This window comes from Chrysemys picta, chromosome 3 (genome assembly GCF_011386835.1).
Source record: "Chrysemys picta bellii isolate R12L10 chromosome 3, ASM1138683v2, whole genome shotgun sequence".
Taxonomy (NCBI): domain Eukaryota; kingdom Metazoa; phylum Chordata; order Testudines; family Emydidae; genus Chrysemys; species Chrysemys picta.
In genome coordinates this window covers 205952034-205977737 of record NC_088793.1, presented here as the reverse complement: position 1 = coordinate 205977737, position 25704 = coordinate 205952034, and the positions used below count along the sequence as shown (strand labels likewise).

General features: G+C 44.5%; 2 protein-coding genes across 3 annotated transcripts in view; one reads left to right on the top strand and one right to left on the bottom strand.

Annotated features, from left to right (window-relative positions):
* DHX57 (DExH-box helicase 57) overlaps positions 1 to 14976 on the bottom strand; it is a 35060-nt gene extending 20084 nt beyond the window's left edge. Inside the window, exons 1-9 of one of the 2 annotated variants that reach the window (XM_065589856.1) lie at positions 14837 to 14976; positions 11500 to 11723; positions 9800 to 9952; positions 8639 to 8812; positions 7052 to 7890; positions 5209 to 5390; positions 2582 to 2703; positions 2099 to 2294; positions 724 to 848 (exon numbers count right to left, since the gene is read on the bottom strand). In XM_065589856.1, the coding sequence (XP_065445928.1) occupies positions 724 to 848; positions 2099 to 2294; positions 2582 to 2703; positions 5209 to 5390; positions 7052 to 7890; positions 8639 to 8812; positions 9800 to 9952; positions 11500 to 11714 (2006 nt within the window). In that variant the 5' untranslated portion in view covers positions 11715 to 11723; positions 14837 to 14976. Of the gene's footprint in view, positions 1 to 723; positions 849 to 2098; positions 2295 to 2581; positions 2704 to 5208; positions 5391 to 7051; positions 7891 to 8638; positions 8813 to 9799; positions 9953 to 11499; positions 11724 to 13052; positions 13511 to 14836 lie in introns of those variants that run through there. The other variant, XM_005311268.4, reaches the window with a different exon arrangement.
* Positions 14897 to 23984, top strand: MORN2 (MORN repeat containing 2). The gene is made up of 5 exons (XM_008174111.3): positions 14897 to 14966; positions 16261 to 16311; positions 17824 to 17930; positions 18841 to 18977; positions 23722 to 23984. The coding sequence occupies exons 1-5, from the start codon at positions 14960 to 14962 to the stop codon at positions 23822 to 23824; spliced, it is 405 nt and encodes a 134-aa protein (XP_008172333.1). The 5' UTR covers positions 14897 to 14959; the 3' UTR covers positions 23825 to 23984.
* The last annotated feature ends 1720 nt before the right edge of the window (positions 23985 to 25704 follow it).

Genomic DNA, 25704 nt, shown 5'->3' with positions numbered 1-25704 from the left:
GCGGTGGTCGCAGGCAGGCAGGATCCAGGCCGTTCAGAGCTTTCCAGGGTACGACCAATGCTTTTAAGCTTACCCAGAGACCGTCCACATAGCTGCAGCTGGCCAACAAGTACTAAAAGCATCTTGCAGATCCCTTCTTCTCTGCTTTTAGAGTTACCAACAGACCTATCCCCTTCCGGAGCACCAGCTGGTAAGAGGGGTGTTTTTGGGAGAGGTTGGATTACAACAGGGTTGGGAGGGGGAAGAATAAGGAAATTCTGAACTGGGAAAGCCCCATTTGGGGTGTTCTACTTGGGATGGGAGGGGGTGTTTAGGGCTTCCAGAGGCAGCATGTGGAGCATTAGGGTAGCTGGAGGACAGCGAGCTGAAATAGGGAAGAGATAGTGACCTAAAGAACCCACCTCCCTGTTGTCCCTCCTGTCCCATCCTAAAACGTTCCTTAAAATGTGACCGCAACTGTGATGGGCGACTGGAAGTAGGAGGCTTGACCGATGTGCCTTCTCCTCAAGGAGCTGCCACAGCACAAACAAATCCCTTAGTCCCCAGGGAGAAAGAGACCAGGAGCAGTAACCAGAATCTCCCATATGGCCGAGCACGCAGAGTGCTGCCAGTAGCCCATCACACTAGCTGGAAGCAGTTTGACTTTAGTTGTTTGTTACTCAGTCATCTCAGTGCTCACCTTCATGTATTTGCTCTTCAGTTATGGCATAAGGAACTATTTACCTCTCTTCTGTTCTTTCATGAACTTCATCAACAATAACATGGGTGATTCCCTGTAAAGTCATGTCTCCTTCTAGTCTTCTCAGCAGCACTCCAGTAGTGCAGTACAGCAGCCTGGTAGCTAGTGACTGGAACAGTGAGCAAGGACACAAAAGATTCAGTGAAGTTTTAAAAGTTTAACAGCTTTCCTAATACAAAGTCTAGTGAGAGCACGTTGCCATACGCCACTCGCGTCCAACCTGAACAGTCCTTGCTTCAAGCAGGAGCAAGCAATTTTTCCTCTCACCTTACCCTTAATTCAACTTAAATGCAGTTATCTGGTGCTTAACAGGGAGCCCTTTTGCAAAAGGACAATGACATATCTAAACTATCTCATCTTATTCTTTCCTGCTTCAGTAGCTGCATGTTAAACACTTGACCATTTGTCTCGGTCAATGAAGGTGAGAGCTATTGAAAGGGTGATGAGACTAGCTCTGGAGGAAGAGGGCTGTCTGTGTTTCTGATCTCTATTTGATTGACTAATGAAGGTTTATATAGAATCGTTCATGAGTGATGCATATTTTGCCCTATGGGACAGAATGAAAAGGTGTTGCAATTGTGGTCAACAGCAGGGACAGAAAAAAAGAGCAAGGCTAAAATTGCAAGGCTCAAGTTAAGAAGGGACGGACAAAACAATAAACTAAAAATCAAACCCTTTGCAAAACAATTGGTAGCCATTGTAAACTGATCTGTTTTGTTTTTCACTCAAAACTTACTTTACAATTTGTTCAATCAACTTTTTAGCTTCAGATCTTTGACAGTCTTTATTTTAGATTTGACTTTACTTCTGCAAATCGTCTTGATGCAAAATTTGTCAAATGTGGATGACAGGAGAAATCAAATGACAGAAAAAGCTTTAAAATACTAAGTCTGCTTTATCCAAGAAAAATGTTAGAAAAGGGGGAATGGATGGCCTACAGAATATCACTAGTAGGAAGTTAGCTCAATTCAGCCCACAGTCCTTAGTGATGAAGTGCTGGGCTTTGATTCCTGCTTGGTGACTAATGAACGTGGTTTCATTCCAGTTTCCAGAGGACAAGTATTCAGATCACAAAACCCACTACGAGTACAGATTTCTTTGTTGGCCACCTCAGCAGAGAGGCTACCCAATGAACGTACACTAAGACTACTACTACCTTCTCATCCTAGAAGGTGTGCCTGACAATGTGGCTTGAGGCAAAATGGCAGGGTAGCATGGGGAAGCTCGCACTGCTCTGGTCATACTGTATGAATCCCGTGGATAAAGGATTACATCTCTAGGACAGTCAATCTGCACCTTTTACAGCTAATACAGACATTTTAAAAGAACTAGATGAAAAAACAGGGAAAGCATACAAACCTTTACACTTTCTAAACGGATCTGGTATCCCACAGTGATCCCAACTCTTTCTGTTCTCTCCTTGGCCACGCGTTCAGCTACAGAAATGGCAGAGATCCTGCGAGGCTGAGTGCATATGATATTGGCTACCCTATTTGGAGGACCCCTCAGTGAAGCATCCAAAATAAACTGAGGAATCTGAGTGGTTTTCCCACATCTGCATGACAAAAAAAATTAATTAAATGTTTTTAAAATGTCTTGTCAGAACGAGTTAGGAGGTTGGATTCCAATTTGTATTTCCTTGCTTTTATTAGTTTGGGTCACACTTCATGTGAAATTCCTTAATCATTCAAAATTCATCTCCGACTGCAGTAATTTAACATCAATGAATTATGCACCTAAGCCCCTGATCATTCCAGAACACAGGCTGTATAATTAAACTTTGGATATGCCTTCCCGTGTATCGTTTGATCCTAGAAGTGCATGTGTAAATCACATCCTTACCCAGTCATGCCACTCACAACAAGCACCTGATGCTTAGTCAGCAAATCAAGAATGGTTTCTCTTTCTTCCCACGCAGGGAGATTCTGTCTTTCTTGCAACATGGACTGGAAGTGCCTAGAAGACTGACAAACATAATGAAGAGAAATTGATCTCTCTGGTTAAGAGCCTCAAATCCTGCCCTAGATTCACAGATTCAGATGAGAAGGGACCATTATGATCATCTAGTCTGACCTCCTGCAGAGGACAGGCCATAGAATTTTACCAAGTCATTCCTGCATTCAATCCATATTTTGTGGCCGAGCAGGAGCATATCTTTTAGCAAGTCATCCAATTTTGATTTCAAGACTTCAAGTGATGGAGCATCAGCCACATCCCTTAGTAAGTTGTTCCAAAGGTTAATTACTCTGTTAAAAATGTGCACCTTATTTTTAGCCTGAATTTATCTAGCAACAGTTGCTACGCAAGGCAATCTTTCCTTAGTGCAGTTTAAGTAAAAGGAGGGCTTAAAAAAGTTTACTCTCTCATAGGAAGTGGAAAGCTTCCTGTGGTGAGCATGGGGGCCCAAATCATCAATTCCTGCAGCATTTAAGGTTTCATTTATAAAAATATTAGGGTCAAAATTTTGCAACTTTCAAAGCTGTGAGCAGAGTGACAAAACGGCATTTATTTACATTCAGTTTGCATCAGGAAGATTTATCTTTACAGATAAAAGCTAGAAACTCAGGCCGATGTTTTCAAACCTGGGAGGCCCAAAGTACCCCTTAGGCACTTCTGAAAATTTTACCCTTAAGCTATATTTAATCTCTTAATCGAACTGGCATGTTTTTCAAAGGTGCCAAATACCTCCAGCTCCCATTAACTCCAAATATATAGTGCTTCCTTCCTGTTCTCTCATAGGCATTCTGCCACAGTACATGGTCTTATCTTCTAATGCTGATGATGCATTTTCTACCAGGGGAAGTTTAGGGATTTGTTAACTTATGCCTAACAGGAATTGTAAATCGTAAGGATTTCCAAAAGAGAAACTCCCACAGGCAGTGTATTGGCTACAAAGGCATTTCCGCAACTGTACTAGTTACAATATTGGCCAACACCTATTGCTAAAGCAGTAACATTTACTAGAATACTGGTCACCATATTACCTCAATTTCAAAGAAAATCGCCCTCTTCTTTAAATAATGCAAAGTCAGAAACATAAATCCATGAAAATTCAAGTGCTCTTACTGCCTGCAATGGTGTTACAAATGTCTAAAATGGTCGTTCTCAAATTGTCGTCTGAGGATCACCTGCTGCAGGCAGAACCTTCAGGTGATCCACAGAATGGAGGATTTTGGGAGGCAAGCAGTGTAGGCCTGGGATAATAGGAAGAGAGGATCCCGAGGAGAGCTCTACTGTAAGTATACAGAATTAAAGAGCTGGAGAACCACTGGCCTAACAATAACATGATCTACACTGCATTTGATAGTAGGTAAGATATGGCTTCCCAAACAGTCCAGGTCATAAGGAGCCACTGTCATTCACACAGCTGGGAAGAATCAACTTAAGCAGATTTTCCTTTTCTGAAAGACAAGCACAGAACTGTTGCAAAACAAAGCTTCTGCACTCTGAAGTACCACTATGAAGTCCTGTGGAGCAGTAGAACTCAACAAGTCACCCCTTATTAACATTCAAAAGGAAATGATTATACTTCAGTACTCAAGCTATTTAAGATTCTGAGCTCTCAGAGGTATGGAGAGCCTCATACCGTTTCTGTCTGCACAACACATAGCACAATGCAGCCCAAACCTAGCTGGGACCACTGGATTCGATTCTATTGCAAATGTTAAATAACAGTGTAAAATTCCAGTGTAATTAACTGTGCACATACACAGCACAGCAGGAAATGTTATTCTTGTTTATGCTCTCAAGTATGAGGATAGATTCCTTATAAACTGTACAGTTCTAGCTATAGAACTGCGTCTGCAGTTATTCAACAAAGAAGTCTAATCTGTTTTCTAACAATACAGTAGAACCTCAAAGTTACGAACACCAGAGTTACGCACTGACCAGTTAACCACACACCTCATTTGGAACCGAAGTACACCATCAGGCAACAGTATAGGAAAAAAAAGAAGCAAATACAGCGCAGTACTGTGTTAAACGTAAACTACTACAAATATAAAGGGAAAGCAGCATTTTTCTTCTGCATAGTAAAGTTTTAAAGCTGTATTAAGTCAATGTTCAGTTGTAAACTTTTGAAAGAACAACCATAACGTTTTGTTCAGAGTAACAAACATTTCAGAGTTACAAACAACCTCCATTCCCGAGGTGTTCGTAATTTTGAGGTTCTACTGTAGGTGAAAGTGTTCTAAACAATCTGTTATCTTATCTTAGGGTGACCGGACAGCAAATGTGAAAAATCGGGACAGAGGGTGTGTGTGTGTGCGGGGGGTTGGGGAGGTGGGGAAAATAGGAGCCTATATAAGAAAAAGACCCAAAAATCGGGACATTTGGTCACCCTATCTTATCTCCTAGCAAAATAACTAATCTTACACCTAGATGAATAGCTTGAGAGGCAGTTTGTCATTTAAAATAAATATCACAAAGTCAGAATACAAATGGATCTCTTTTTTTTTGTTGCACTGTACCTGCTTTATTCGGAATTGCTTGCAGATTTTAACATTTTCATTATACACAGACTTTGCCTGCACGTCATACTTTCTGGAAAGCTTCTTCTTGAGGTTCACATAACTCTCATTCTCCACAACAACTGTTTCAGGCTCCTCTTCCTCCTCATCTTCATCACTCTCAGGCTCAGACTCTTTTGTAACTTGAGAAAGAAAAAAAGCATCTTAACATTCAACTCTGCAAAGATTGAGACGAATATTGGTTTGAGGCCTGGGACTTCCTGAGTCCTGGACCACGGTCCAAAAAAGCAGTACTACACCAAGTAACCAGTTGGCCCTAAGTTCTAAGATCCAACATTTCAGGAGTGGGTGGGTGAGATTCTGTGGCCTGCGTTGTGCAGGAGGTCAGACTAGATGATCATAATGGTCCCTTCTGACCTTAAAGTCTATGAGTCTATTACCAGAGCTAGAAGCAAATGTTTTATAACATAAAAAAGCTGATTTGAAATCCACACTAAGATTCAATTTCCTAAACCCAGTCACATCTACATTTGAGCTGTTTAAAAAAGTAATCTTGTTTTTAAAATGTAATGGGAAGGTTCGTTGCCACTGTCCATGCGCTCAAAAAACGGTATAGTAGTTTTTGCTCAAATTTCCCAAGAAAGTTCACCTTCGAGAAGAGACCAACTCTGGAACATTCCATCTCAACAAGTGAAAGTTTTGGAAAGTTATGAGTAGTTCAAGACAGGGGACTGGAATACAATCTTTACTTATAGGTAGGGCCTTGTGCAGATCACAATTTCACAGACTGGGCAGAAATCCACACTGTAGTTTTTCCAACAGCAGGGATGCAGAAAGGGGCATCCGCACATGCTGGTCTTGTGCTCAGGGCAGCTTGCAGCAGAACTGGGGCAGGGAGGGGAGGAAAGAAAGCAGGATGGACGGGGACTTGGCATCTGGTTTTATGCAAGGCACAGTAGCCAGCGCTGCTGCCACTTGGACCACACAGCCGTACTGAGCACAAGACCAGAGCATGCTGATGCCCGTTTCCACCTCTCTGCTGCCTGAAAAAAATGGAAGCAGTGTGGTGGGGGAGGGAGGAGAGAGGAACAGACTCAGTGGCCATGCGAGGCACTGCAGCCAGCACTGCTGCTGCTTGGAACATGAATAGCCATGGCCTCGGGAGGAGGACATGGGGAGGCAGAAGCGGCCATCTGTGCCTACCAGCCTTGTGCTCGATGCAGCTTGTAGCACACATTCTAAGCAGCAGCACTGCTGGCTAGAGTGCCTAGCAGAAAACAGGGTGCTCAGCTCGCCCCCAAAGTGCTGCTCCAACATGGCACTGCCACGCACTACGAGCAGGAGACCAGTGCTTCTGCCTCTCCGCTGTTGGAAATGTCACAGCAGTTTCAGAGGGACTCAGCAGCCGTGCGTAGTCTATGAAAAAAATCGATACTTTCCCGTGAATCTTCAAAAGAATATCCAGGATTTCCACAGGGCCTTACTTATACAGGGCGGCTGCCACATCTGTGATGAATAATGTGGCCCGACGACTCTCTCCTCGGAAATCTGTTTATAGTTACTGCCTGTGTAATGCATCCAGCAGTATGGAGCAATATTACAAACGAGACACATCATTAGGAACGTTATAAAACTGGGTGAAACACCCGCTCAGCCTTAACTCCAGCTTTATAAAGTCTTTTTATTTTTTGCCTAGGAATTTTTTCAGTTTTTAAATGTTTCAAAATTGGTCAGTAACAGAAGCACTGGGACAAGCAGCCTGAACTTCACTCCCAGCCTTCTCTTTAGCCTCTAGACTGTACTCCCACCATCAAAAGAAAAGCCTTTATGTCGCTGTCCTTACCTTCTGACATGCAATTTGAAACAGGTGAACTATCTGGAAACACTTGTTTATGACCGTCTGTATGGGTTCTTGTTGAGGGCAGGGTCAGCAGGGACATGGGAGGGACGCTATATTTGTGGGAAGTATTAGTAAGTAACTCGGTTATCTCTGATTCATCCTCCAAACAGGTTATTAAAGAATACACAACTGGTTCATTAGCCTCTGCAGACGTCAAGGCCTTTCCATAGAGGAATTCAGCAATGTGTAAACGACAAGCCAGAGGTAGATTCTCATTGGTGGAATAAAATGCCACAATGGGTGCCTGATAGGGGTATTTGTTATCCTCAGGAAATCGGATTTCAAGTTCGTATAAAGGAGAGTTATCGCCATTAGATCTGAGGTGAGCGTCATCCACCGAATTCTGTAACGTTCTTGGCAGGTGCTTTGGAGGAGTCTCATGTTGGAATTTGCATCTTGAGCCAAACTTACAGCCTCCTTGAAGGTAAAATTTACAGACTTTGTTTAAAGTCTGTTTTGCCACATCTTTGGCAGCACTATCCCTTTGTTTGGATTTGCTGACTTTATTTGTTAAGTGTTCCAGTTCCAACCCAAATGTCCAAACTCTGTTTTTAATTCTTTCTACAAAGTTTTCTCCGTAGATTGAACAGAGAGCAAAAGCCTCTTCTTGCCTTTGTTCCAAGCATTCTTCTAGACTGGCCTGAACAGCTGCTTCTGAGATTTGCATCCTCGCTCCGTATTTTTCTGAAAAGCACTGCAAGAGCAAGTGTTCCAACGATGCCCCAATGTTACCATTGCAGGATCTTAGTATTGTCCGACAGCGCTCATTATCAAAGCCATACCTGCAGCAGAATAGAGAAAAACAATTGCAAAAGGCAATGATATAAGAGCAATGAAATATGAAGTAACTGCAGATCTATTCAATTAAACTAATTTAATATAAGCTTATATGGAATCAGACATCATTACTTTTCTGTTTGAAATATTTTGAGAGAATTTTAGTGCTCATGGGAGGTGCCAAACTGGCAGCTATGGAAACAGAAGTCCATTATTTAGCCAGTTCATGACGGATTCACCCATTCGGTGAACCTTCCACATTTCAGAAAGTAACACATAACAGCTACAGGATTATTAAACCATACAGTGCAAAGTCAACTCTTCAGAGAAAGTTTAGTTAGAGATAAAAAGCTTCCACTTATGAAAACAAACAAACAAACAAACTCATGACTGCTTACAAGGTACCATGTGGGAACTATAACGACAACAGAATTCTACATGATATAGAAATATTTGATATTTGCCCATTGGAACTGCCAAAATTGAATGCAAATACTTTCCATTTCCATTAACTATCCTGAATATTTGATTTTACAGTATCTATTTCTGTTTCTTGGATAGACACTGAAACCACCAAACGTAGCAAGGCTGGAATGATTTAAGTGTTATTTTAAGCGCATTCACAAAAGGGCTGATTCTGTTAGTCCTCTGCATGCAGAACTCCCACCAAAGTCAACGAGAGTACCAAGCACTGAGGGCTTAAAGTACAATTTCCAGGAGTGCAAGCGTATTATTTATTATGAATGGAATCACCTGGAAAGTTTATGCACAGCAAATGAAGACACCTCACTTTCCAACATTTTATGTTCATTTGGTTCAGAAACCAGCCCTGTAGTTACTTCAGAAATCTCTTCGTCTGCTGACCAGCATTGCACATCATCAAAATAATCAGGTTCATCATCATCATCTTCGCCTGATGCAGCCATTCTGAAAAAGAGATATCAAATCATTACTAGCATTATACATTTTAATTAGATGCATGTCTGTGTGATTCAAAATTATGGTGTTTCAAATAAAGGGAAAATTGAAGAACAACATGCTGCTTTTATTTAGAATAGCCTGTCTGCTAAAATGTTACACGTTACACATAACTGAGGTATGGACACCATTAACTGGCAGAATGCAATTTCAAGAGCAAAAATACTGAACGCAGCCAACATTTGAAATGATTATTTTTTTAAATAATTCTTGTCCACAGCTTAGGAATCCTGGCTAAGTTTCCTAGAGAAGTCAAGTCTTTCTGTGGATCTGCTACAGGCGTGCAAAGAAACCAAAAACCTTCAAGAATGACCATCAGCAAAACAGGGAAGATCAAATTTGATATTCCTGATCATTCTAAAGTTAATAAAAAATAAGGACTTCTTTATACTTCATAAAGCACAACAACAACAACAAAAAAGGAACAAAGCCATTTTCTGCTCTTCAAGTCAACTTTAAAGAAATAAGGGAACAAGCAATTACTTTTGGAAGTGGTGGTAAATCAGAGAGCTTAAAAGCATTAGAATGGTGCACATCGTCTAATAATTTACATTTGGATAGTTCCTTTCATCTAAAGAAATCCCAAAGCACTTTAGACACCACACAATGCCACAGTGAGTTAATGATCTCTGGTGTGGAACATAGTAGCCATTTCATAGCAACAGTAATATTACACACCAGTTTGCCAAAAGGAAAGGAAGAAAATTTTTTAGGAAACCTATTCCAACATAGCAACTATGGAAATATATAGTACAGATGAGTTGTGGGTTTTTTTGGCTCCCGACTTTAAGGCACATCATTACATATTACAACAGTGCCCAGTTAATGATGGAAAAGGTTAAAGGCTTTCACATGCAAAATATTTCTCCTCTAAGCAAAGGTACACATGTAAAAAAACTGATCTAGCCAGGAATGGTTTTGTTTGTTTAAACTAACTCTGAACCAGCTGACAGCTCTTGTCCCTGGAGTTCTCGGAGAAGTTCTTTCACCCTTTGCTGATTCTCAGATGTCATATGTATGGTCTGCAGAGGCATCCTCGTTTCAGGTCTCTGTTTGGTTTGCCCTCCTCTTCTGATAACGCAGCTTGATCTAAAAATTAAAACACCCACACACAAATTCCATGTTTATTTATGTAACTGAAATTATACAGACTAATCAGATTCCAACATCAAGAATCCAACAGAAGAATTAAAGTGAGGGCTCCTCCAACACACAAGCACAATGGGACACTTGATTGTGTTTGTGTGTCAGAGGGTCTTTAACAACAAATGCACTTTTTTGGGTCTTATGTCAGATCCTCAGTGTTTTCAAGTTATTTGGCTAGATAAAATCATCAGTAGTTACAATACAGCCAAGCATGTTTAAGTATAGATTGGCTAGAATATATTTTGGATTAAAAAACCTGACAATAGCACATGCACACTTAGATTATACGATAAAAAGACTTTTTGGCAGACCAAAAGCTATCATACATTTGCATTAAAACACGCTTTAAATTTGGAAATGTAAAACTTGAGGAGGAGAAGTTAGCTTTAAAGGACTGGTAATTCAATATGCAAAGCAGAACTCTTTGCCTGTAATTATAGATTTTTATTTTAACATGAAAATTCACTCTTTCAACATTTACATTTTAAATGGAAGCTGATTATAAGGCCTGTCCACTCTTCTTTCTAGAATTTGTACCATCTATTGTTATTTGCCAGTAAAAAGACTGCTACAACTTAGTGTTACATAGTTGCTGTGGTGAAAGTAAGTTGTACCAGAGAGAAAGAGTGCAACTAAGCCACTGCCCAAAAGCAGCAGGAAGAGTGGGAGGTATGTGTGTGTAAATCCCAGGGAACTGGGCACAGGCTTTGGAATCAGAGATCCCGAATCCTATTGTGCTTTTCCAACTCCTCTCTCAACTAGCCTTAAGACTTAAAAATGTAGCAGCATTTGCTGAGACATCCCACTACTCCATGCTGCGATTTATTTGATGGGTCACTAATTTCTGTAAACCTCACTTACCCCCATGTGTGAAATCAAGTTAACTTGCTCCTCCCTCACCTGAAGGTCAGACTAGAACCAGTGTCTGGGACTTGAAAGCTAGCAATTACAGGCGAAGTTCAGCACCAATCTGGTCATCTTAAAAGCTCCATCTAGGCACTACGATTTCACTGTGCATAACAACTACTCGGGGGTTTCCATCTTACTCTTTTCTGAAACATTATCTTCACTGGCTCACTGCAATGAAAACTACACTGACAATTACTCAGGTAACAATGCTCTAAAAAATGCATCAAGAACTATCCAAACGTGCCTAATCGTGGCAAAAACTATTACAAGAAATCCAGGCCTTGATTTACAGGTTAAGGGAGGCTTTTACATTGGTGCTAACTTAAAAGAGAATAAATACACACACACAAAAAGTATTTGAAGAGCACTTGTCTGTGTTTCTTTTAAAGTTATTCTATGTGTATGTGCTTTAATCTAAGCCATTTACCCGGGTTTCTTATTATTAAAATATGTTATCTGGAAACTTTCCCAAGTATAAGAATGCCTATTCTCTTTACATTTCCAAACATTCAAAGGTGTTCAAAAAGGGGATTTGAAGTGTCCCACAAATCTTAGTCACATAGAAAATGAATAATACTGACCTGGATGCAACTGGCGGTTCCTCAAAGCAGCAAAAGTCATCCCCATCATCCCAAGCTTTGCTTGACCCTTTTTTATTTCCACCAACATGAGATTTGTTACATTGTCCTCTTCCTCTGCCTCTTCCTCCTCCTCCTCCTCCTCCACCTCCGCCTCTACCTCGCCCTCTTCCTCCGCCTCTATTCGGCCTTCCTCTTCTCTTCCCTGCTGAACTCATTTTCTCTTACTAAGGGGAAAAAAAGGTTAAACAAATATTCTTATAATTATGCAATACAGTCCATGTTTCTTGGTGCAAATCATACTCTTATTTATATGATACAATAAAGAGTATTGTTAACAAATGGTCTGTTAAAAATATGCCTTGTCTAATTCATATGTCCAAGAAGCAAGTGTACTCTTCTACAACAGTTGTTGTAAAATACAAAAGCTCGTCTAGTCCATTGTGATAGCAGGTTTTTGCTAACGTAGCTGTAGTGTTGGTGCTTTCGTTTCTTCATCTGAAAAATGAGTCTAGTAACAATGCTTTGTGCTTACCTCTTTTCATCAGTAGATCTCAGAGCACTTTAAAAAGGCAGTAAGTATTATTAGCCTGATATCACAGGTGCCCCACCTATGGCCTCATGGAGATTTAGAATTCACATCCATTCAGTCAGAGTCCATTGGTGCTGACCCTTAAGCATTCATGAGCGAAAGCTGGTGTTTGCACCAACTGAGCTCATCAGGAATTACCCCTGCTTGAAATATACAGACCCGATGGATCTGCATTCATCTTAGGGGGAATCAGTGAGAGGCCACAGACTTCTGTGAGGAGCCGCACGCCTCCTCGGCAGCTTTGGCCCTACTCTTTCGTACTGCAATTCTAATGGGGACACAATGATGGAACTTTCTAGGGCACAGATGACCCAGGAACAACCCTTACAGGGGATCTCCACTGTGGAGAGGTACCCAGTCTTTATTACTTTTCCACCCGAAAGATTGCAGGGCGGGGGAGGATGAGGATGCATGTTCTTTAAAAATAATCTACATGAGGCGCTGTAGTCTAGTGGAGAAGACATGAGTCTAACTATACATCTCAACCTTCAATCCTGCCATTACATGACACAAGCCATTAAAAACTTATGACAGAAGATCAAAATGTAGAACACTGTATTTTGTTGCATATCACAACATAAAGTGGTTTGGGTTCTGTAGTTTCCACATCAGAGTGTTTCTCTTTTAAGACTTGGCCTGCTAAACCCAGGGTTGTGAGTTCAATCCTTGAGGGGGCCATTTAGGGATCTGGGGCAAAATCTGTCTGGGGATTGGTCCTGCTTTGAGCAGGGGGTTGGACTAGATGACCTCCTGAGGTTCCTTCCAATCCTGATATTCTACGATCTATGATAATTAACAGCTTATAATAGCTTTTCACTGTAAGACCGATTTTACAGGATGTTTTCTCATTGTGGAATTCAATAAACCAGATTTTAAAATAGAAAAACAGCAAAGACAAATGCCATGATATGGGATCACAAAGAACCTTTACTTGGCAACTCTCCAAACCAATGTTATACTGTACCAATGCAGCATATCTGATAAGACGCTCCATGTCGATGGGAGAGAACTCTCCTGTCAGCATAATGAAACCACCTCAGTGAATAGCAGAAGCTATGTCGGTGAAAGAAGCTCTCCTGATGACACAGCGCTATGTACTCAAGCGCTTATGTCAGTGTAAGTTATGTTGCTCAGGGGGGTGGTTTATTCACACCCTGAGTGGCATAAGTTCTGTCGACATAAACTGTAGTGTAAACACAGCCTTACTCTACAACCGAGTTTTATAACAAGTCGCTGTCTCAGCAAAACAGAGGCTGTTGCCCCTGCACAGTGGAGGAGGGAGTGCGTATGTGGACAGCATTGCTGCAAGGCCACGCTAGAGAGGTACGAAGCCTGAGCAGCGCACCCAGCAGGGGCACTGGGTACAAGCAAAGGTGCCTGATGCTGGTCACAGTTGGGGCTGACATATCAGTGGGTTAAGACACCTGGGGGGGGGGGGGGGGGGGGGGATGACATCCAGCACAAGACATAAAACCAACTTAATCATCCCCTAGAGACACCACAGCCCCATTTGGGACCAAAGCCCTCCACCACGACCCCACCCATAATACCCCCTGCGGGGCTCCCCGGCCTCCACCACAGCCCCACCCATAACACCCCCTACCCCCTGTGATGCCCCCCACCACAGCCCCACCCATAACACCCCCTACCCCCTGTGATGCCCCCCCACCACAGCCCCACCCATAAAACCCCCTACCCCCTGTGATGCCCCCCCACCACAGCCCCACCCATAACACCCCCTACCCGCTGTGATGCCCCCCCCACCACAGCCCCACCCATAACACCCCCCACCCCCTGTGATGCCCCCCCACCACAGCCCCACCCATAACACCCCCCACCCCCTGTGATGCCCCCCCACCACAGCCCCACCCATAACACCCCCCACCCCCTGTGATGCCCCCCCACCACAGCCCCACCCATAACACCCCCCACCCCCTGTGATGTCCCCCCACCACAGCCCCACCCATAACACCCCCCACCCCCTGTGATGTCCCCCCACCACAGCCCCACCCATAACACCCCCCACCCCCTGTGATGCCCCCCCACCACAGCCCCACCCATAACACCCCCTACCCCCTGTGATGCCCCCCCACCACAGCCCCACCCATAACACCCCCTACCCCCTGTGATGCCTCCCCACCACAGCCCCACCCATAACACCCCCTACCCCCTGTGATGCCCCCCACCACAGCCCCACCCATAACACCCCCTACCCCCTGTGATGCCCCCCACCACAGCCCCACCCATAACACCCCTACCCCCTGTGATGCCCCCCCACCACAACCCCACCCATAACACCCCCTACCCCCTGTGATGCCCCCCACCACAGCCCCACCCATAACACCCCCTACCCCCTGTGATGCCCCCCCACCACAACCCCACCCATAACACCCCCTAACCCCTGTGATGCCCCCCCACCACAACCCCACCCATAACACCCCCTACCCCCTGTGATGCCCCCCACCACAGCCCCACCCATAACACCCCTACCCCCTGTGATGCCCCCCACCACAACCCCACCCATACCACCCCCTACCCCCTGTGATGCCCCCCACCACAACCCCACCCATACCACCCCTACCCCCTGTGATGCCCCCCACCACAACCCCACCCATACCACCCCCTACCCCCTGTGATGCCCCGCACCCACCGCGGGACAAACCCTCTCCCCACAGCACGCTCACGGGGTCAGTCCGCCCCCCACGCCCGTGGGGCACACACCGCCCGGTGGGGATACCCCCCTCCTACCTGTCACAACAGGCTCCGAAGCCGGCCCAGCGCAGGCAACCCGACCCGGAAGTGAACTACCTTCTACTTCCGGTGCAAGAGTCAATCTGTCTCCATAGCAACTGCAGACACCGCGTCCCAGGCATGGCCGGTGAGAGCCCCTGCCCCCCCCCTGTCAGAGCGCGGACCCGCCAACCGCCAACCCCCCCCGGCCAGAGCCCGCTCGGCCAGTCACAGAAGTTGACGCTGGTCCCGTCAGGCCGTTTTGGGAACGCGGCGCCCCGGAGCGGGACGAACGTGTCCAATGCAGGCCGGGCGAGCCCTGACCCCGGGCCGGGTTGCCAACCCTCCAGGATTGCCCGGGAGTCTCCAGGAAGGGAAGCCTACCCCGCCATTAAAAATCATGTCATGGGAGGAAACCTCCAGGAATCCCGCCAACCCCAGTTGGCAACCCCAGTCCCAGGGCAAGGGGACACCAGCAACACAGGACTGGATGAACACAAAAGCCGATTCCTGCTGGGGCCTCTGCGCAGGGTTGAGTCGCGCTGCAGCTTGTTCAGCAGAGTACCCCCTAGTGCTCGGTGTGTCATATCATACACACATACATTGCCCTTACCCTCTGACGGGCTGTATAAAGCCTTACACCATCATATAGGCAATGGCTATATTTACCATCTGGTGTGTGAACCTCAGTCTGGGCCATTCCAGGGTTGCCAGTTTGGGTGGGAAGCTTCGTCACATGACATAATGTTTAATTAAAGATTAATCTTCAATTCCTCAACCCTGGAGCATTGGCAACCCTACACGAAGCCCACCTTTTAACCATCCCACAATTGCATCTGATATCTGCAGAAGGCTGTGCCTTGGTGGGTCCTAAAGTGCGGAACTCACTCTCTGAAACATCTGGGTCTATTCATCTCTCCCCACATTTCAGAAAGAAAAAAAAAAAACCCTCAACTTTTTTATTTCAAAGGGTATTTTATGATGACTACTATTGGTCCTGTGTTTATTACATTTCCCCAACTATCTGCTTTTTCCCTTCTTTTTGTACTGGATGCTAACATTTGTGTCTGTCCTGAATGTTGAGTGTTTCTTTTCTTCTTGTATTTTAATTAGTTCTCATTAATTTGTATTATAGAATATCAGGGTTGGAAGGGACCTCAGGAGGTCATCTAGTCCAAACCCCTACCTGAAGCAGGACCAATCCCCCGACAAACTTTTGCCCCAGATCCCTAAATGGCCCCTCTTAAGGATTGAACGCACAACCCTGGGTTTAGCAGGCCAATGCTCAATCCCTCCCCCCACCAGTACCCTGAGTGACTTGGAGGAGGAGGAATATGGACATTTTATAAATACAATTCTATTTTATTGATTGATTCTAGTTTGTTTAAAGTCTTGGATTCCAAAATGAAAGTAAAATAATGACACACATTTTCTTTTAACAGGTCCTGAAGTTTATAGAATATCTTTTGTATTTCCCAATAATGACAAATATGGTAAGAAATTCTTGAGAGTTAATGCTTACTCATTCTTGTTGACTGCAATTTAAAAAAATGATAAAATAACTCAGATAGCAAGTGTGAAAAATTGGGACACTTTTTTTGGCAAGGGAGGTGGTATAGTTGGTTATATAAGACAAAGCCCCTAATATCGGGACATCTTGTCACCCTCATTAAAACTGAGTTTGTGGTATCAAAAATGTACTATATGCCAACTTAATTGCCGTGACAGAGGTCAGATTTTTAAACTAAAATGCTTTCTTTATTACATGATGCAAAGCACATTCTCTGGTAAGGCCTAATTCTGCTTCCATTGAAGTCAGCAGTGAAAATCCCATTGACCTCAGTGGTGCAAGGTTAGGTTCATAGACTCAGGTGTGACTCCTTTGTTAGTCCATACTGGTCAAGGGAGTGGAAGAACAGATCTGAGAATTCAATCTGAATTTCCTGCATGGCAGCATAGAACTTTATTATTGTAAGCCACCGGCTTGTCCTACATTTGAGTGGCACTGATAAGCGAGAATATAGAGACATAAGAGTGGCCAGACTGGGTCAGACCAAAGGTCCATCTAGCTCAGTATCCTGTCTTCCGACAGTGGCCAATGCCAGGTGCTTCAGAGGGAATTAACAGAACAGGTAATCATCAAGTGATCCATACCCTGTCACCCATTCATAAAATTTAAGGCCAAAAGGGACCATTCTGATCATCTAGGCCGGGGTGGCCAAACGTTTTGGCCTGAGGGCCACATCGGGGAATAGAAAGTGTATGGCGGGCCATGAATGCTCACAAAATTGGGGTTGGGGTGTGGGAAGGGGTGAGAGCTCTGGCTGCGGGTGCAGGCTCTGGGGTGGGGCTGGGGATGAGGAGTTTGGGGTACAGGAGGGTTCTCTGGGCTGGGATCGAGGGGTTTGGAGAACAGGAGGGGGATCAGGGCTGGGGCAGAGGATTGGAGCATGGGGAGAGGCTCAGGGGTGCAGGCTCTAAGCGGCACTTACCTCAAGCGGCTCCCGGAAGCAGTGGCATGTCCCTTCTCTGGCTCCTACCCAGAGGCACGGCCAGGCGGCTCTGTATGCTGCCCCATCGGCAGGCACCGCCCCTGTAGCTCCCATTGGAGTGCTTAGGAGCCAGAGCGAGGCCATGCTGCAGCTTCCAGGAGCTGCATGGAGTGGCTCCCGACCCTGCGCCCTGTCCGGAGCGGGGCCCGCCCACCTGGAGCAGCCCCCAACCCAGCGCCCTGGCTGAAGCTGACCGTCTGCATGACATGCATGACCCCCCACATATCCTGTAGGAAACAATCCTGCACAGGGAGTGAAATGGATTAAATAATAATAATAATTGTTATCTCTGACCTAATAGGTCTTTTGCATCTTTAACTTCTAGAGATTTATTCTAAGATTTAATTTTTTTTATTAAATACTGCCTGATTCAAATGGAAATGGCTGTTTGAATTTCAATATATTGAAAGTAACAGGGTTTCTCTGACTACTCTTTTGCTTCACTCATTTTAGATGGTGAGTGTATAAGAACACCTGATGGTGCTCTTGTGAGGCATGGAGCTGGAGTTCATACCACCCCTGATGGAATTACTTACACAGGAAACTGGAAAAATGATAAGGTAATTTAAAAGTTCTCTTTTTAAAACATCTGTGGAGCTTCCAGTTAACATTAATGAATATTCGATTGTTTCCCACTGGTTATCTAGTTTTAATGAATAAGCCTTGGATTGTCTTTCGGAATTACTGAGACAAAATGAGCACATATAGGAAAAGTTGGTTTTTGTTGTTGTTGAGAAAAAAATTGGTGCTACAGAGTGTGTAGCCCCTGTAACTAGACAAATAACAATGCAATTAGAAGGGGGCCTCTCCTGGCAACACTTAGTTTGGCATGTCATTCTTTTTAGTCTGTTGGTGTTTTTTTAAAGATTATTCAGTAAAAAAGCTACATTAAAAGAATTTTAAACAAAGGGAAACTGACTTATCGATTTTGATTGTCCAAGCTGAGAGAAATGCAAGAGTAAACAGAGCATCAACAGCAACAAGTAAACTGTTAAGGTTGTGTAGTAGATGCAAGTTTGATGAAGCTGAGGTGTGTATGGCTTATGGGGTGTGTATTGTATTGCTTTTGGGGTATGTATTGCTTGGAGTGCATTGTTGACACCATTGTAGCACTATGAAGTTAGAAAGAAATGCACATGCCTTTTCCCTTAACTTCTTATTTCCATTCTATTAAGGTTTGGAATGAGAGTTTAAAAGCAGAGGCTCTCTGCTGTATGGACACAAAAGATCCCATGACACTTTTCATAAGAGGAGGATTTACTGTATAGTTACCTTGGCCAAAAACTTCTGAGACCCATCTGAAAACCTTGCACAACTGAGAGCCTGGGTAATCCCTAAAGAGTATTAGGTGCCCTACCTGTTTATTTAATAATAGAGTACATTCAAAGAAAATTATCTGAAGACACTGGTATACATCACTGTTTTAAGAATAAGTATTAATCCTCTTCCTTAACTCCTTGTTAAACATAGATGAATGGCAGTGGAAGGCTTGAGCATCCTTCAGGAGCAGTTTATGAAGGCGAGTTCAAGGACAACAGGTTTCATGGACTAGGAACCTATTCATTTCCAAATGGAGCAAAGTACATTGGAAATTTCAATGAAAACAAGTAAGCTTAACACCAAAGACACGAGAGTTGTTTAGGCTGCTCCCTGCAAGCATGTGGGTTTTAATACTGCAAGATACTAAATCTCCACACAAAGTTGACCAAACGTAGGAGTCGATTTCTCTTGCCAGTGAAGGATGAGGCCGTTTTGAATTTTTTCATTTCGTAGGGTGTCTCTTAATGAGTATTTGCAAGTTGGGGTGTAAATCTGCATCGCTGCAGCACACTGCGCACAAACAGTCCATATGGACCCTGCTTCCATGCACTAAAAGTTCCTTAGTGTGCATTGATGTGCAGCAGTTTGAAGCTGTGGTATTAGGAAACTTGTAATGGGCAGGAGCAGGGTCTACACAAACCATTAGTGCAGGGCCCACTAAAGCCTTGCAGATGGATACCCCAGCTTGCTGCACACTACCTGCTCATTTAGACAAACTACTCGTACAGCCATGGCCATAGATTCGTAGTGTTTAAGGTCAGAAGGGATTAATGTGCTAGATTAAAAAGACCTTTAGCACCCAGTATTTTCTCCCTGTCACAGTACTTATACACACTGTAATTAAGTCACGTCTCAGTTTTCTTTTTGATAAGCTAAACAGATTGAGTTCTTTAATTGTCTCACCGTAAGGCATTTTCCCCAGCTTAGAAATAATGTTTGTGGTTCTTTTCTGCACCCTCTTCAATTTTTCAACATTCTTTTTAAAATGCGGACAGCAGAACTGGATGGTGTATTCCTGTATCGGTCTCACCACTGCTGTATACAGAGAGAGTCATCTTACTATCCTCCTCCTCCTCACCACTCCCTTGTTTACACAGCCAAGGATAGCATTAGCCATTTGCCAGAGCATCACACTAGGAATTGGTGTTGAGTTACTTCTCTGCTATGATCCTTTTCAAAGTCACTGCTTTACAGGGTCCATTCCCCCAGTCAGTGCTTAATTTGTGCCAGGGTTTGTCAGCACCTCTAGGCTTGAAAGTTCATAGCCCCAGTAGTGGTGGGCTTGCTGCATCAGTTATGAATGTAAAAAGATTGCTTGAGCCCCAGCCCCTCTTTCATAACAAATTAAGCATTGCCCCAGTCCGTAGGTATGGCTGCATTCCTTATTCCTAGATGTTTTAAGATAGAAGTTTAGATTCCAAAGTGATGAGGAAATGCTGCATCTGGAGGTATTTTTTTTATCATTCAGATGAATGGAAAAGCTGTAGTGCTGACCTTATAAACCATCAGCTGAGTCTGTTGATGCAGGGTTGTGAATGAGGGGTTTTGTATGAGGAAAAGATTGTATGTCCCTGAAACAAAGTGGATTTTGATTTCATAATAAGTGAATCTAATAAAAAAATTGACTTTAAAACTGACGTCAACAGTGTTCATATTCATTCTCCTTAAATGAGTCTTGGAAAATTTGCTCAGGTTTGAAGTTAATACGAGATTATTTTTTTTAAACTACCACCTCAGGGTAGCGTCTGAAAAGCGAGCTGCATTTTTTCTATATTGTTAACAAACAATGAAGAATCTTGAATCAGAATACAGTTTTGCTGGTGATGCACAGAGAGAACTGAATACACCAGTGCTAGAAATGTGACCAGTGATTATGATATTTTTAAAGCATCAGTCCCTGCTGTCAGAATCCAATCAGATACCAAATACAAATCTATATCCTAAAACCAAACCAGTATTTTTTTGAAAAGTAATATCGCATTTATTTTAGCGCTTTACAAGGAAAATCCATTTAAAATTACACTGCCCAGCATATGTATTTGCTGTTTCAGAATTTGTAATTTTAAACTCTCTTGTAGGGATTCTGTGTGACCTATGATATAAAACACAAGATGTAAGCATTCTGTGAAAACAAACAGCGAGTGCCCACCATTTTGGCAAGGACGTTTGGAAATACATCAAGATGGTGGCTCCTGTGTGTTTTCTCTCAAAAGCCTGTGTGTGTGGTAGGCCAGCACAATGCCTATGCACCTCCTATATCCCACTTAAGTGAGATGTAAGTGGTGCATCGGTCTCCTGCTGGCCCTTTGCACAGGGAGGAATATCACCAGTTGTGAATATGTGGTCAATCCAGTATGCTCTTAGCCGCAGGAAGGATTGTGTGGTGTTGCTCGGGGTCCACGTGTCAGTGTTGGAGGAGTAGAAATTCACAAATTTTTATTAGCAATATTCCTTGCTAGTGAACTTGTTCAGACATATCAGGGATCACTGTGTGAGCAAAAAATTTGTGAAGGGGAGTTGGTAACAAAGCTCCTGGAATATGATCAGTTGACCAGTGGTTGGCTACTCCGCAACAGAAGTTAGCTGGTTAGGGTGCCCAGACAACAAGTATGAAAAATTGGGACGGGGGTGGGGGCCTATATAAGAAAATAAGACCCAAAAAATCGGAACTGTCCCTATAAAATCGGGACATCTGATCACCCTATAGCTGGTTATCTCCCACCATATTATGAATCTTCCTGGCATTCAAAGAATCTATTTTCCATGCCACCGTCTTTAGAGTTCTCTGTAATGCTTGAGGCTAGCTTGCAATTCTAAATACACTGTGGTCCCCGACAACCCTTTCTGGGTTTCAGAGTAGCAGCCGTGTTAGTCTGTATCCGAAGAAGTGGGCTGTAGTCCACGAATGCTTATGCTCTAATAAATTTGTTAGTCTCTAAGGTGCCACAAGTACCCTTTCTAGGTTATCTCAGGATTCCTTGAGAAAAGTGAGATACCACTATGCCACTATTTCTCATTCACTTCTCAAGAGGAACAGGTCCCCCAGGACTGTTTTTAAAGTTTAATTTTCCATTGCCAAGGCATATTGGAGCATAGACATTGCTTCATTGACGAAGTATTCAGATATTTTGACCTTGAACAGAGCTTTAAAATATCCACAGAGACCTGCTTTTTTGAGGCGTGAGTCCAAAATGGCTGTTCCAGGAGTCTATAAAACACAGCACTTTGTCTTGGCGCACCATAACAAGGAGAATTGGTAGGGATGGGGAACGGCTAAGGAAAGATACGTTGACAGCAATAAGATCACACAGTAACTTGCTTTATGTACGTGTGCATCTTATGGGTGCCACTAATAAAAATCAGGGTAAGTTCCATGGAGCTTAGTCCAGCTAACTTCAGATCACTGCTGGGCAGTGAAGGTGTGCCTTCACAGGCCACCTACTGTGAGGAAGTGTAGGGCACCCACTAGGCTGGGGTGGGCAAACTCTTTGACCCGAGGGCCATATCGGGGTTGCGAAATGGTATGGAGGGCCGGGTAGGGAAGGCATCAGTCCCTGCTGTCAGAATCCAATCAGATACCAAATACAACAGCCTGCCCCACCCCCATATGCCCCCTGATTGCCCCCCTCAGAAACCCCGACCCATCCAAGCCCCCCTGCTCCTTGTCCCCTAACCGTCCCCTCCCGGGACCCCCTGCCCCAACCGCCCCCCAGGACCCCCCCCCCGCCCCTTTCGGAATGTGGCCCTGCGAACGCGGGGGGAGGATTCAGGAGGAGCAGGGGCAGCCACGCAGCCAGAGAGAAGCGGTGGTTTCCCCTTCAAAGCGCCACTTCTCTCCAGCCGGCTGCGTGGCTGCCCGGTGCTCCTCCCGAGTCCTCCAGCCGCACTCCCGCACCGCCCGCCTGCTCCCCTGCCCCTGCAGTGCAGCCCCCCACCCTGCGGGGGGTGCGCCGGTGCTGAGCTGCCCGACTGCCCGGCCCTGGGGCCCCTTGTTGTTGGGGGGGCACCCTGTGTTCACCCCTGAGCTGCGCCACCTGGCCAGAGCCAGCCACGCCGCCGCACAGTGAGCTGAGGCTGCGGGGGAGGAGGGCTCAGGGGCTGGGCAGGACAGGACAGTCCCGCGGGCCGTAGTTTGCCCACCCCTGCACTAGGCTATTGGGAAGGGAGGTGTAGCCTGACAGGCCCGCTTCTTTTGCCCTATGTATTGCCCCTGTTGAAGTCTTTGCGGCTCCTAGGCCAGGGCTTTTATAGCTTATAGTCATGGAGTTTAAGGCTAGAAGGGACCATCCAATCATCTAGACTGACCTCCTTTACATCACAGGCCACACACCACCCTGTGCCCACAGACTAAACCCAACAAAGGAAATAGACCAAAGCACTCCAGCCCACAAGCAGAGAATAGGAGAGACCCAGGTGCACCAATGCCCAGGGCCCTTGCAATGGCAGGGAGTTAGTTAAGTGAGATCTATTCAGATAATCCAGCAAGTGACCCAAACGTGCTGATGAAGGCAAAAACACCCCAAGGTCACTGTGAGTCTGACCTGGGGGAAAATTCCTTCCCAACCCCACATGGTGATCAGTCAGACCCTGAGCATGTGAGCAAGAACCAGCCAGCCCAGCACCTGAGAGAGAGAATGCTTGTTGGTGCCACCTCAGTGCCCTGGCCCACCCCAGCCAATGTCCCATTTCCAGCTTTGGCCATCCCACATGCTTCAGATGAAGGAGACCAAAAAAAAATCCAAAATACATCGGGAGGAAAAGATGCCTTCCTGGCTCCTGAAGCATGAGTTTTCGGAACATCAGACAAACTGGAAGGGGCTCCTGAGACTGTTGAGGAGATAATTATCACATGGGAAAAAGTTAGGGTAACTGCCCGCTCTGTAAGGCGGGGCAGGGGGAGAGCGCTGGATTCTGGTGCCCAAACTCCGGCTGGTCTGTTGATGTACCTAGGCATTTCTAGAGCTCTCATCATTGTATTCACAGCACGTGGATCGCAGTCTCCATTAACAGATTGGTTTTACGCTGTTACAGGCTGGAAGGGGAAGGAGAATTTATAGATACACAAGGCCTGGAATGGAGTGGCACATTTCATTACACAGCAGCACCAGGACTGAAGCTTAAGCTGGAAATGTAGCTATTTTGCACTGAAGGTAACATGTATTAAATACTGTTCTTATGCTGCATTTTGACTTAATAGTTGTAAGCAAGGTTTACAATAGCAACTGATGTCTGAACATATTTATTAGAAATAATTTCCCAGGCTATCTACTGTAAATAAAATTAACCAAACTAAACATTCCATTGTTTTTCTTTTCATTATGAAGTTCTGTTTTAAGGATGTCTAACAAATGATGTGAAACAATGGGGTGAATTTAAAACCAGAGCAGTTAATGACTAATTAGTCTTTAAAATAATGTAGTTATTAAATCTAAGGGAGACTGTATCAGGAATTTCAGAAAGTTTTGAATTTCAAAAGAAAACAGGACTCTGAAGACACCATTCATCAATGAGAGAGGCCCCTTTTATGCTTAATTTGTGCAAGTTTCAGAGAAAAACAGCAACTCTCACACACAGCATGACTGCACTTGCACGAAGTGCCACTAGTGCACCACTGCAATGCCAGCATATGCAAGTGTAGCACTTCAGTTAGTCCTCTCGGTACAATCCCATAATGCTCCTGACCACACTTCAGTAACAGCTCTGACAGCTCAGCGCTTTGGCTCCGTCACCTGCCAAGCTACTCACCTGGCAGCATACAGGCCTTGGAACAGATGAGGCAGTATGTAGCTGATCTCAATGCCGCCCTGATCTCTCATGGAGTTCTAGTACAATGAAAATTGTATTTTACATTTTTATTTGGCTTTGATCAGCACCGAGCTCTTTGCAGAACCATACACAGTTTGGTTTGCACTTTAAAAACAGAACTTTGTTTGACAGTTAAAAAGAGAAATTTTGTTTAACTTTTTTTTTTTGGTGAGAGTGAAAAGACTCTTCAACACCTGAAAAAACAAGAGAGCTTAATAAGCTCATGCACTACCTCCTCCTGCAGATCCAATACACTACAGCACATGAATGCTCTTACCTTGTGGGGGCTGGGAGTGGCATCTCAGTGAGGCAGCTGCGTCTCCTACCCCTGAGCAGAAAAAGGCACACTGAACAACAACACATACAAGACAAACCCCCAACCCAAGGACATCCCAGTGTTCTCCATACCTCTCCACGACCCCCTTGTCCCCAACGATCTGGGGTTTCCACTGCACGAGGTGGGGCAGAGGACGTGAGGGTGGAGATAGAAACTGACACAAATGGACAATGTTTAATCTCCTGCGGGAGCCAGGTCCATACCAAACTGACAGATCAGCTGAACAACCATACAGACTAATCCATCAATGAAAGAAATCAACAATGGAGAACAATTGTGTACCACAATGCCCGAACATAAAAAGAGCAGCAGTAAGTAATTGACAAGGTCAGAAAGAGACAGATCCAGGAAAATATCAGATCAAAATGTATCAGAATGCTGTTCCTTGCTAAAAATCTAGTTTTGGAGCAAATTCATACTTAACTTGTTTTGAAAGCCCAAGCTCTTTGTCAGCTGTTTGCAAACAGGACGTGCGGATCTGGGATAAAGCACAGAGGGGTGCCACACTTTTGAAAATGTAAAAACCCTATTGACTCATCTCCAGTCCTGGTGTTGATGGTATTTCCCAAGCTGTAGCCATATCAATAGATGTCAGCAGCGGCAGTCTCAGTGGGCTGCGACTCCAGGTCTATGGCTCTGATTGACTGCCCATAGCATATTATTCCAGAGGGCTTTCAAGACTCCAAAGCCAGGTTTGCTCAAATAGAGAACATCTGGTGAGCTTATGGGCCTTCAAGAGAGTTGCCGGGTAGTCCAGCTAGTGACAGACCCCAAGCTGCTCATTATGCTCACATACACCTAAGACCTAGACAATGTTCCCCTTAGATGCCAAGGATTGCTCATGTGCCAGATGTGATTTAAACCTACTGCAC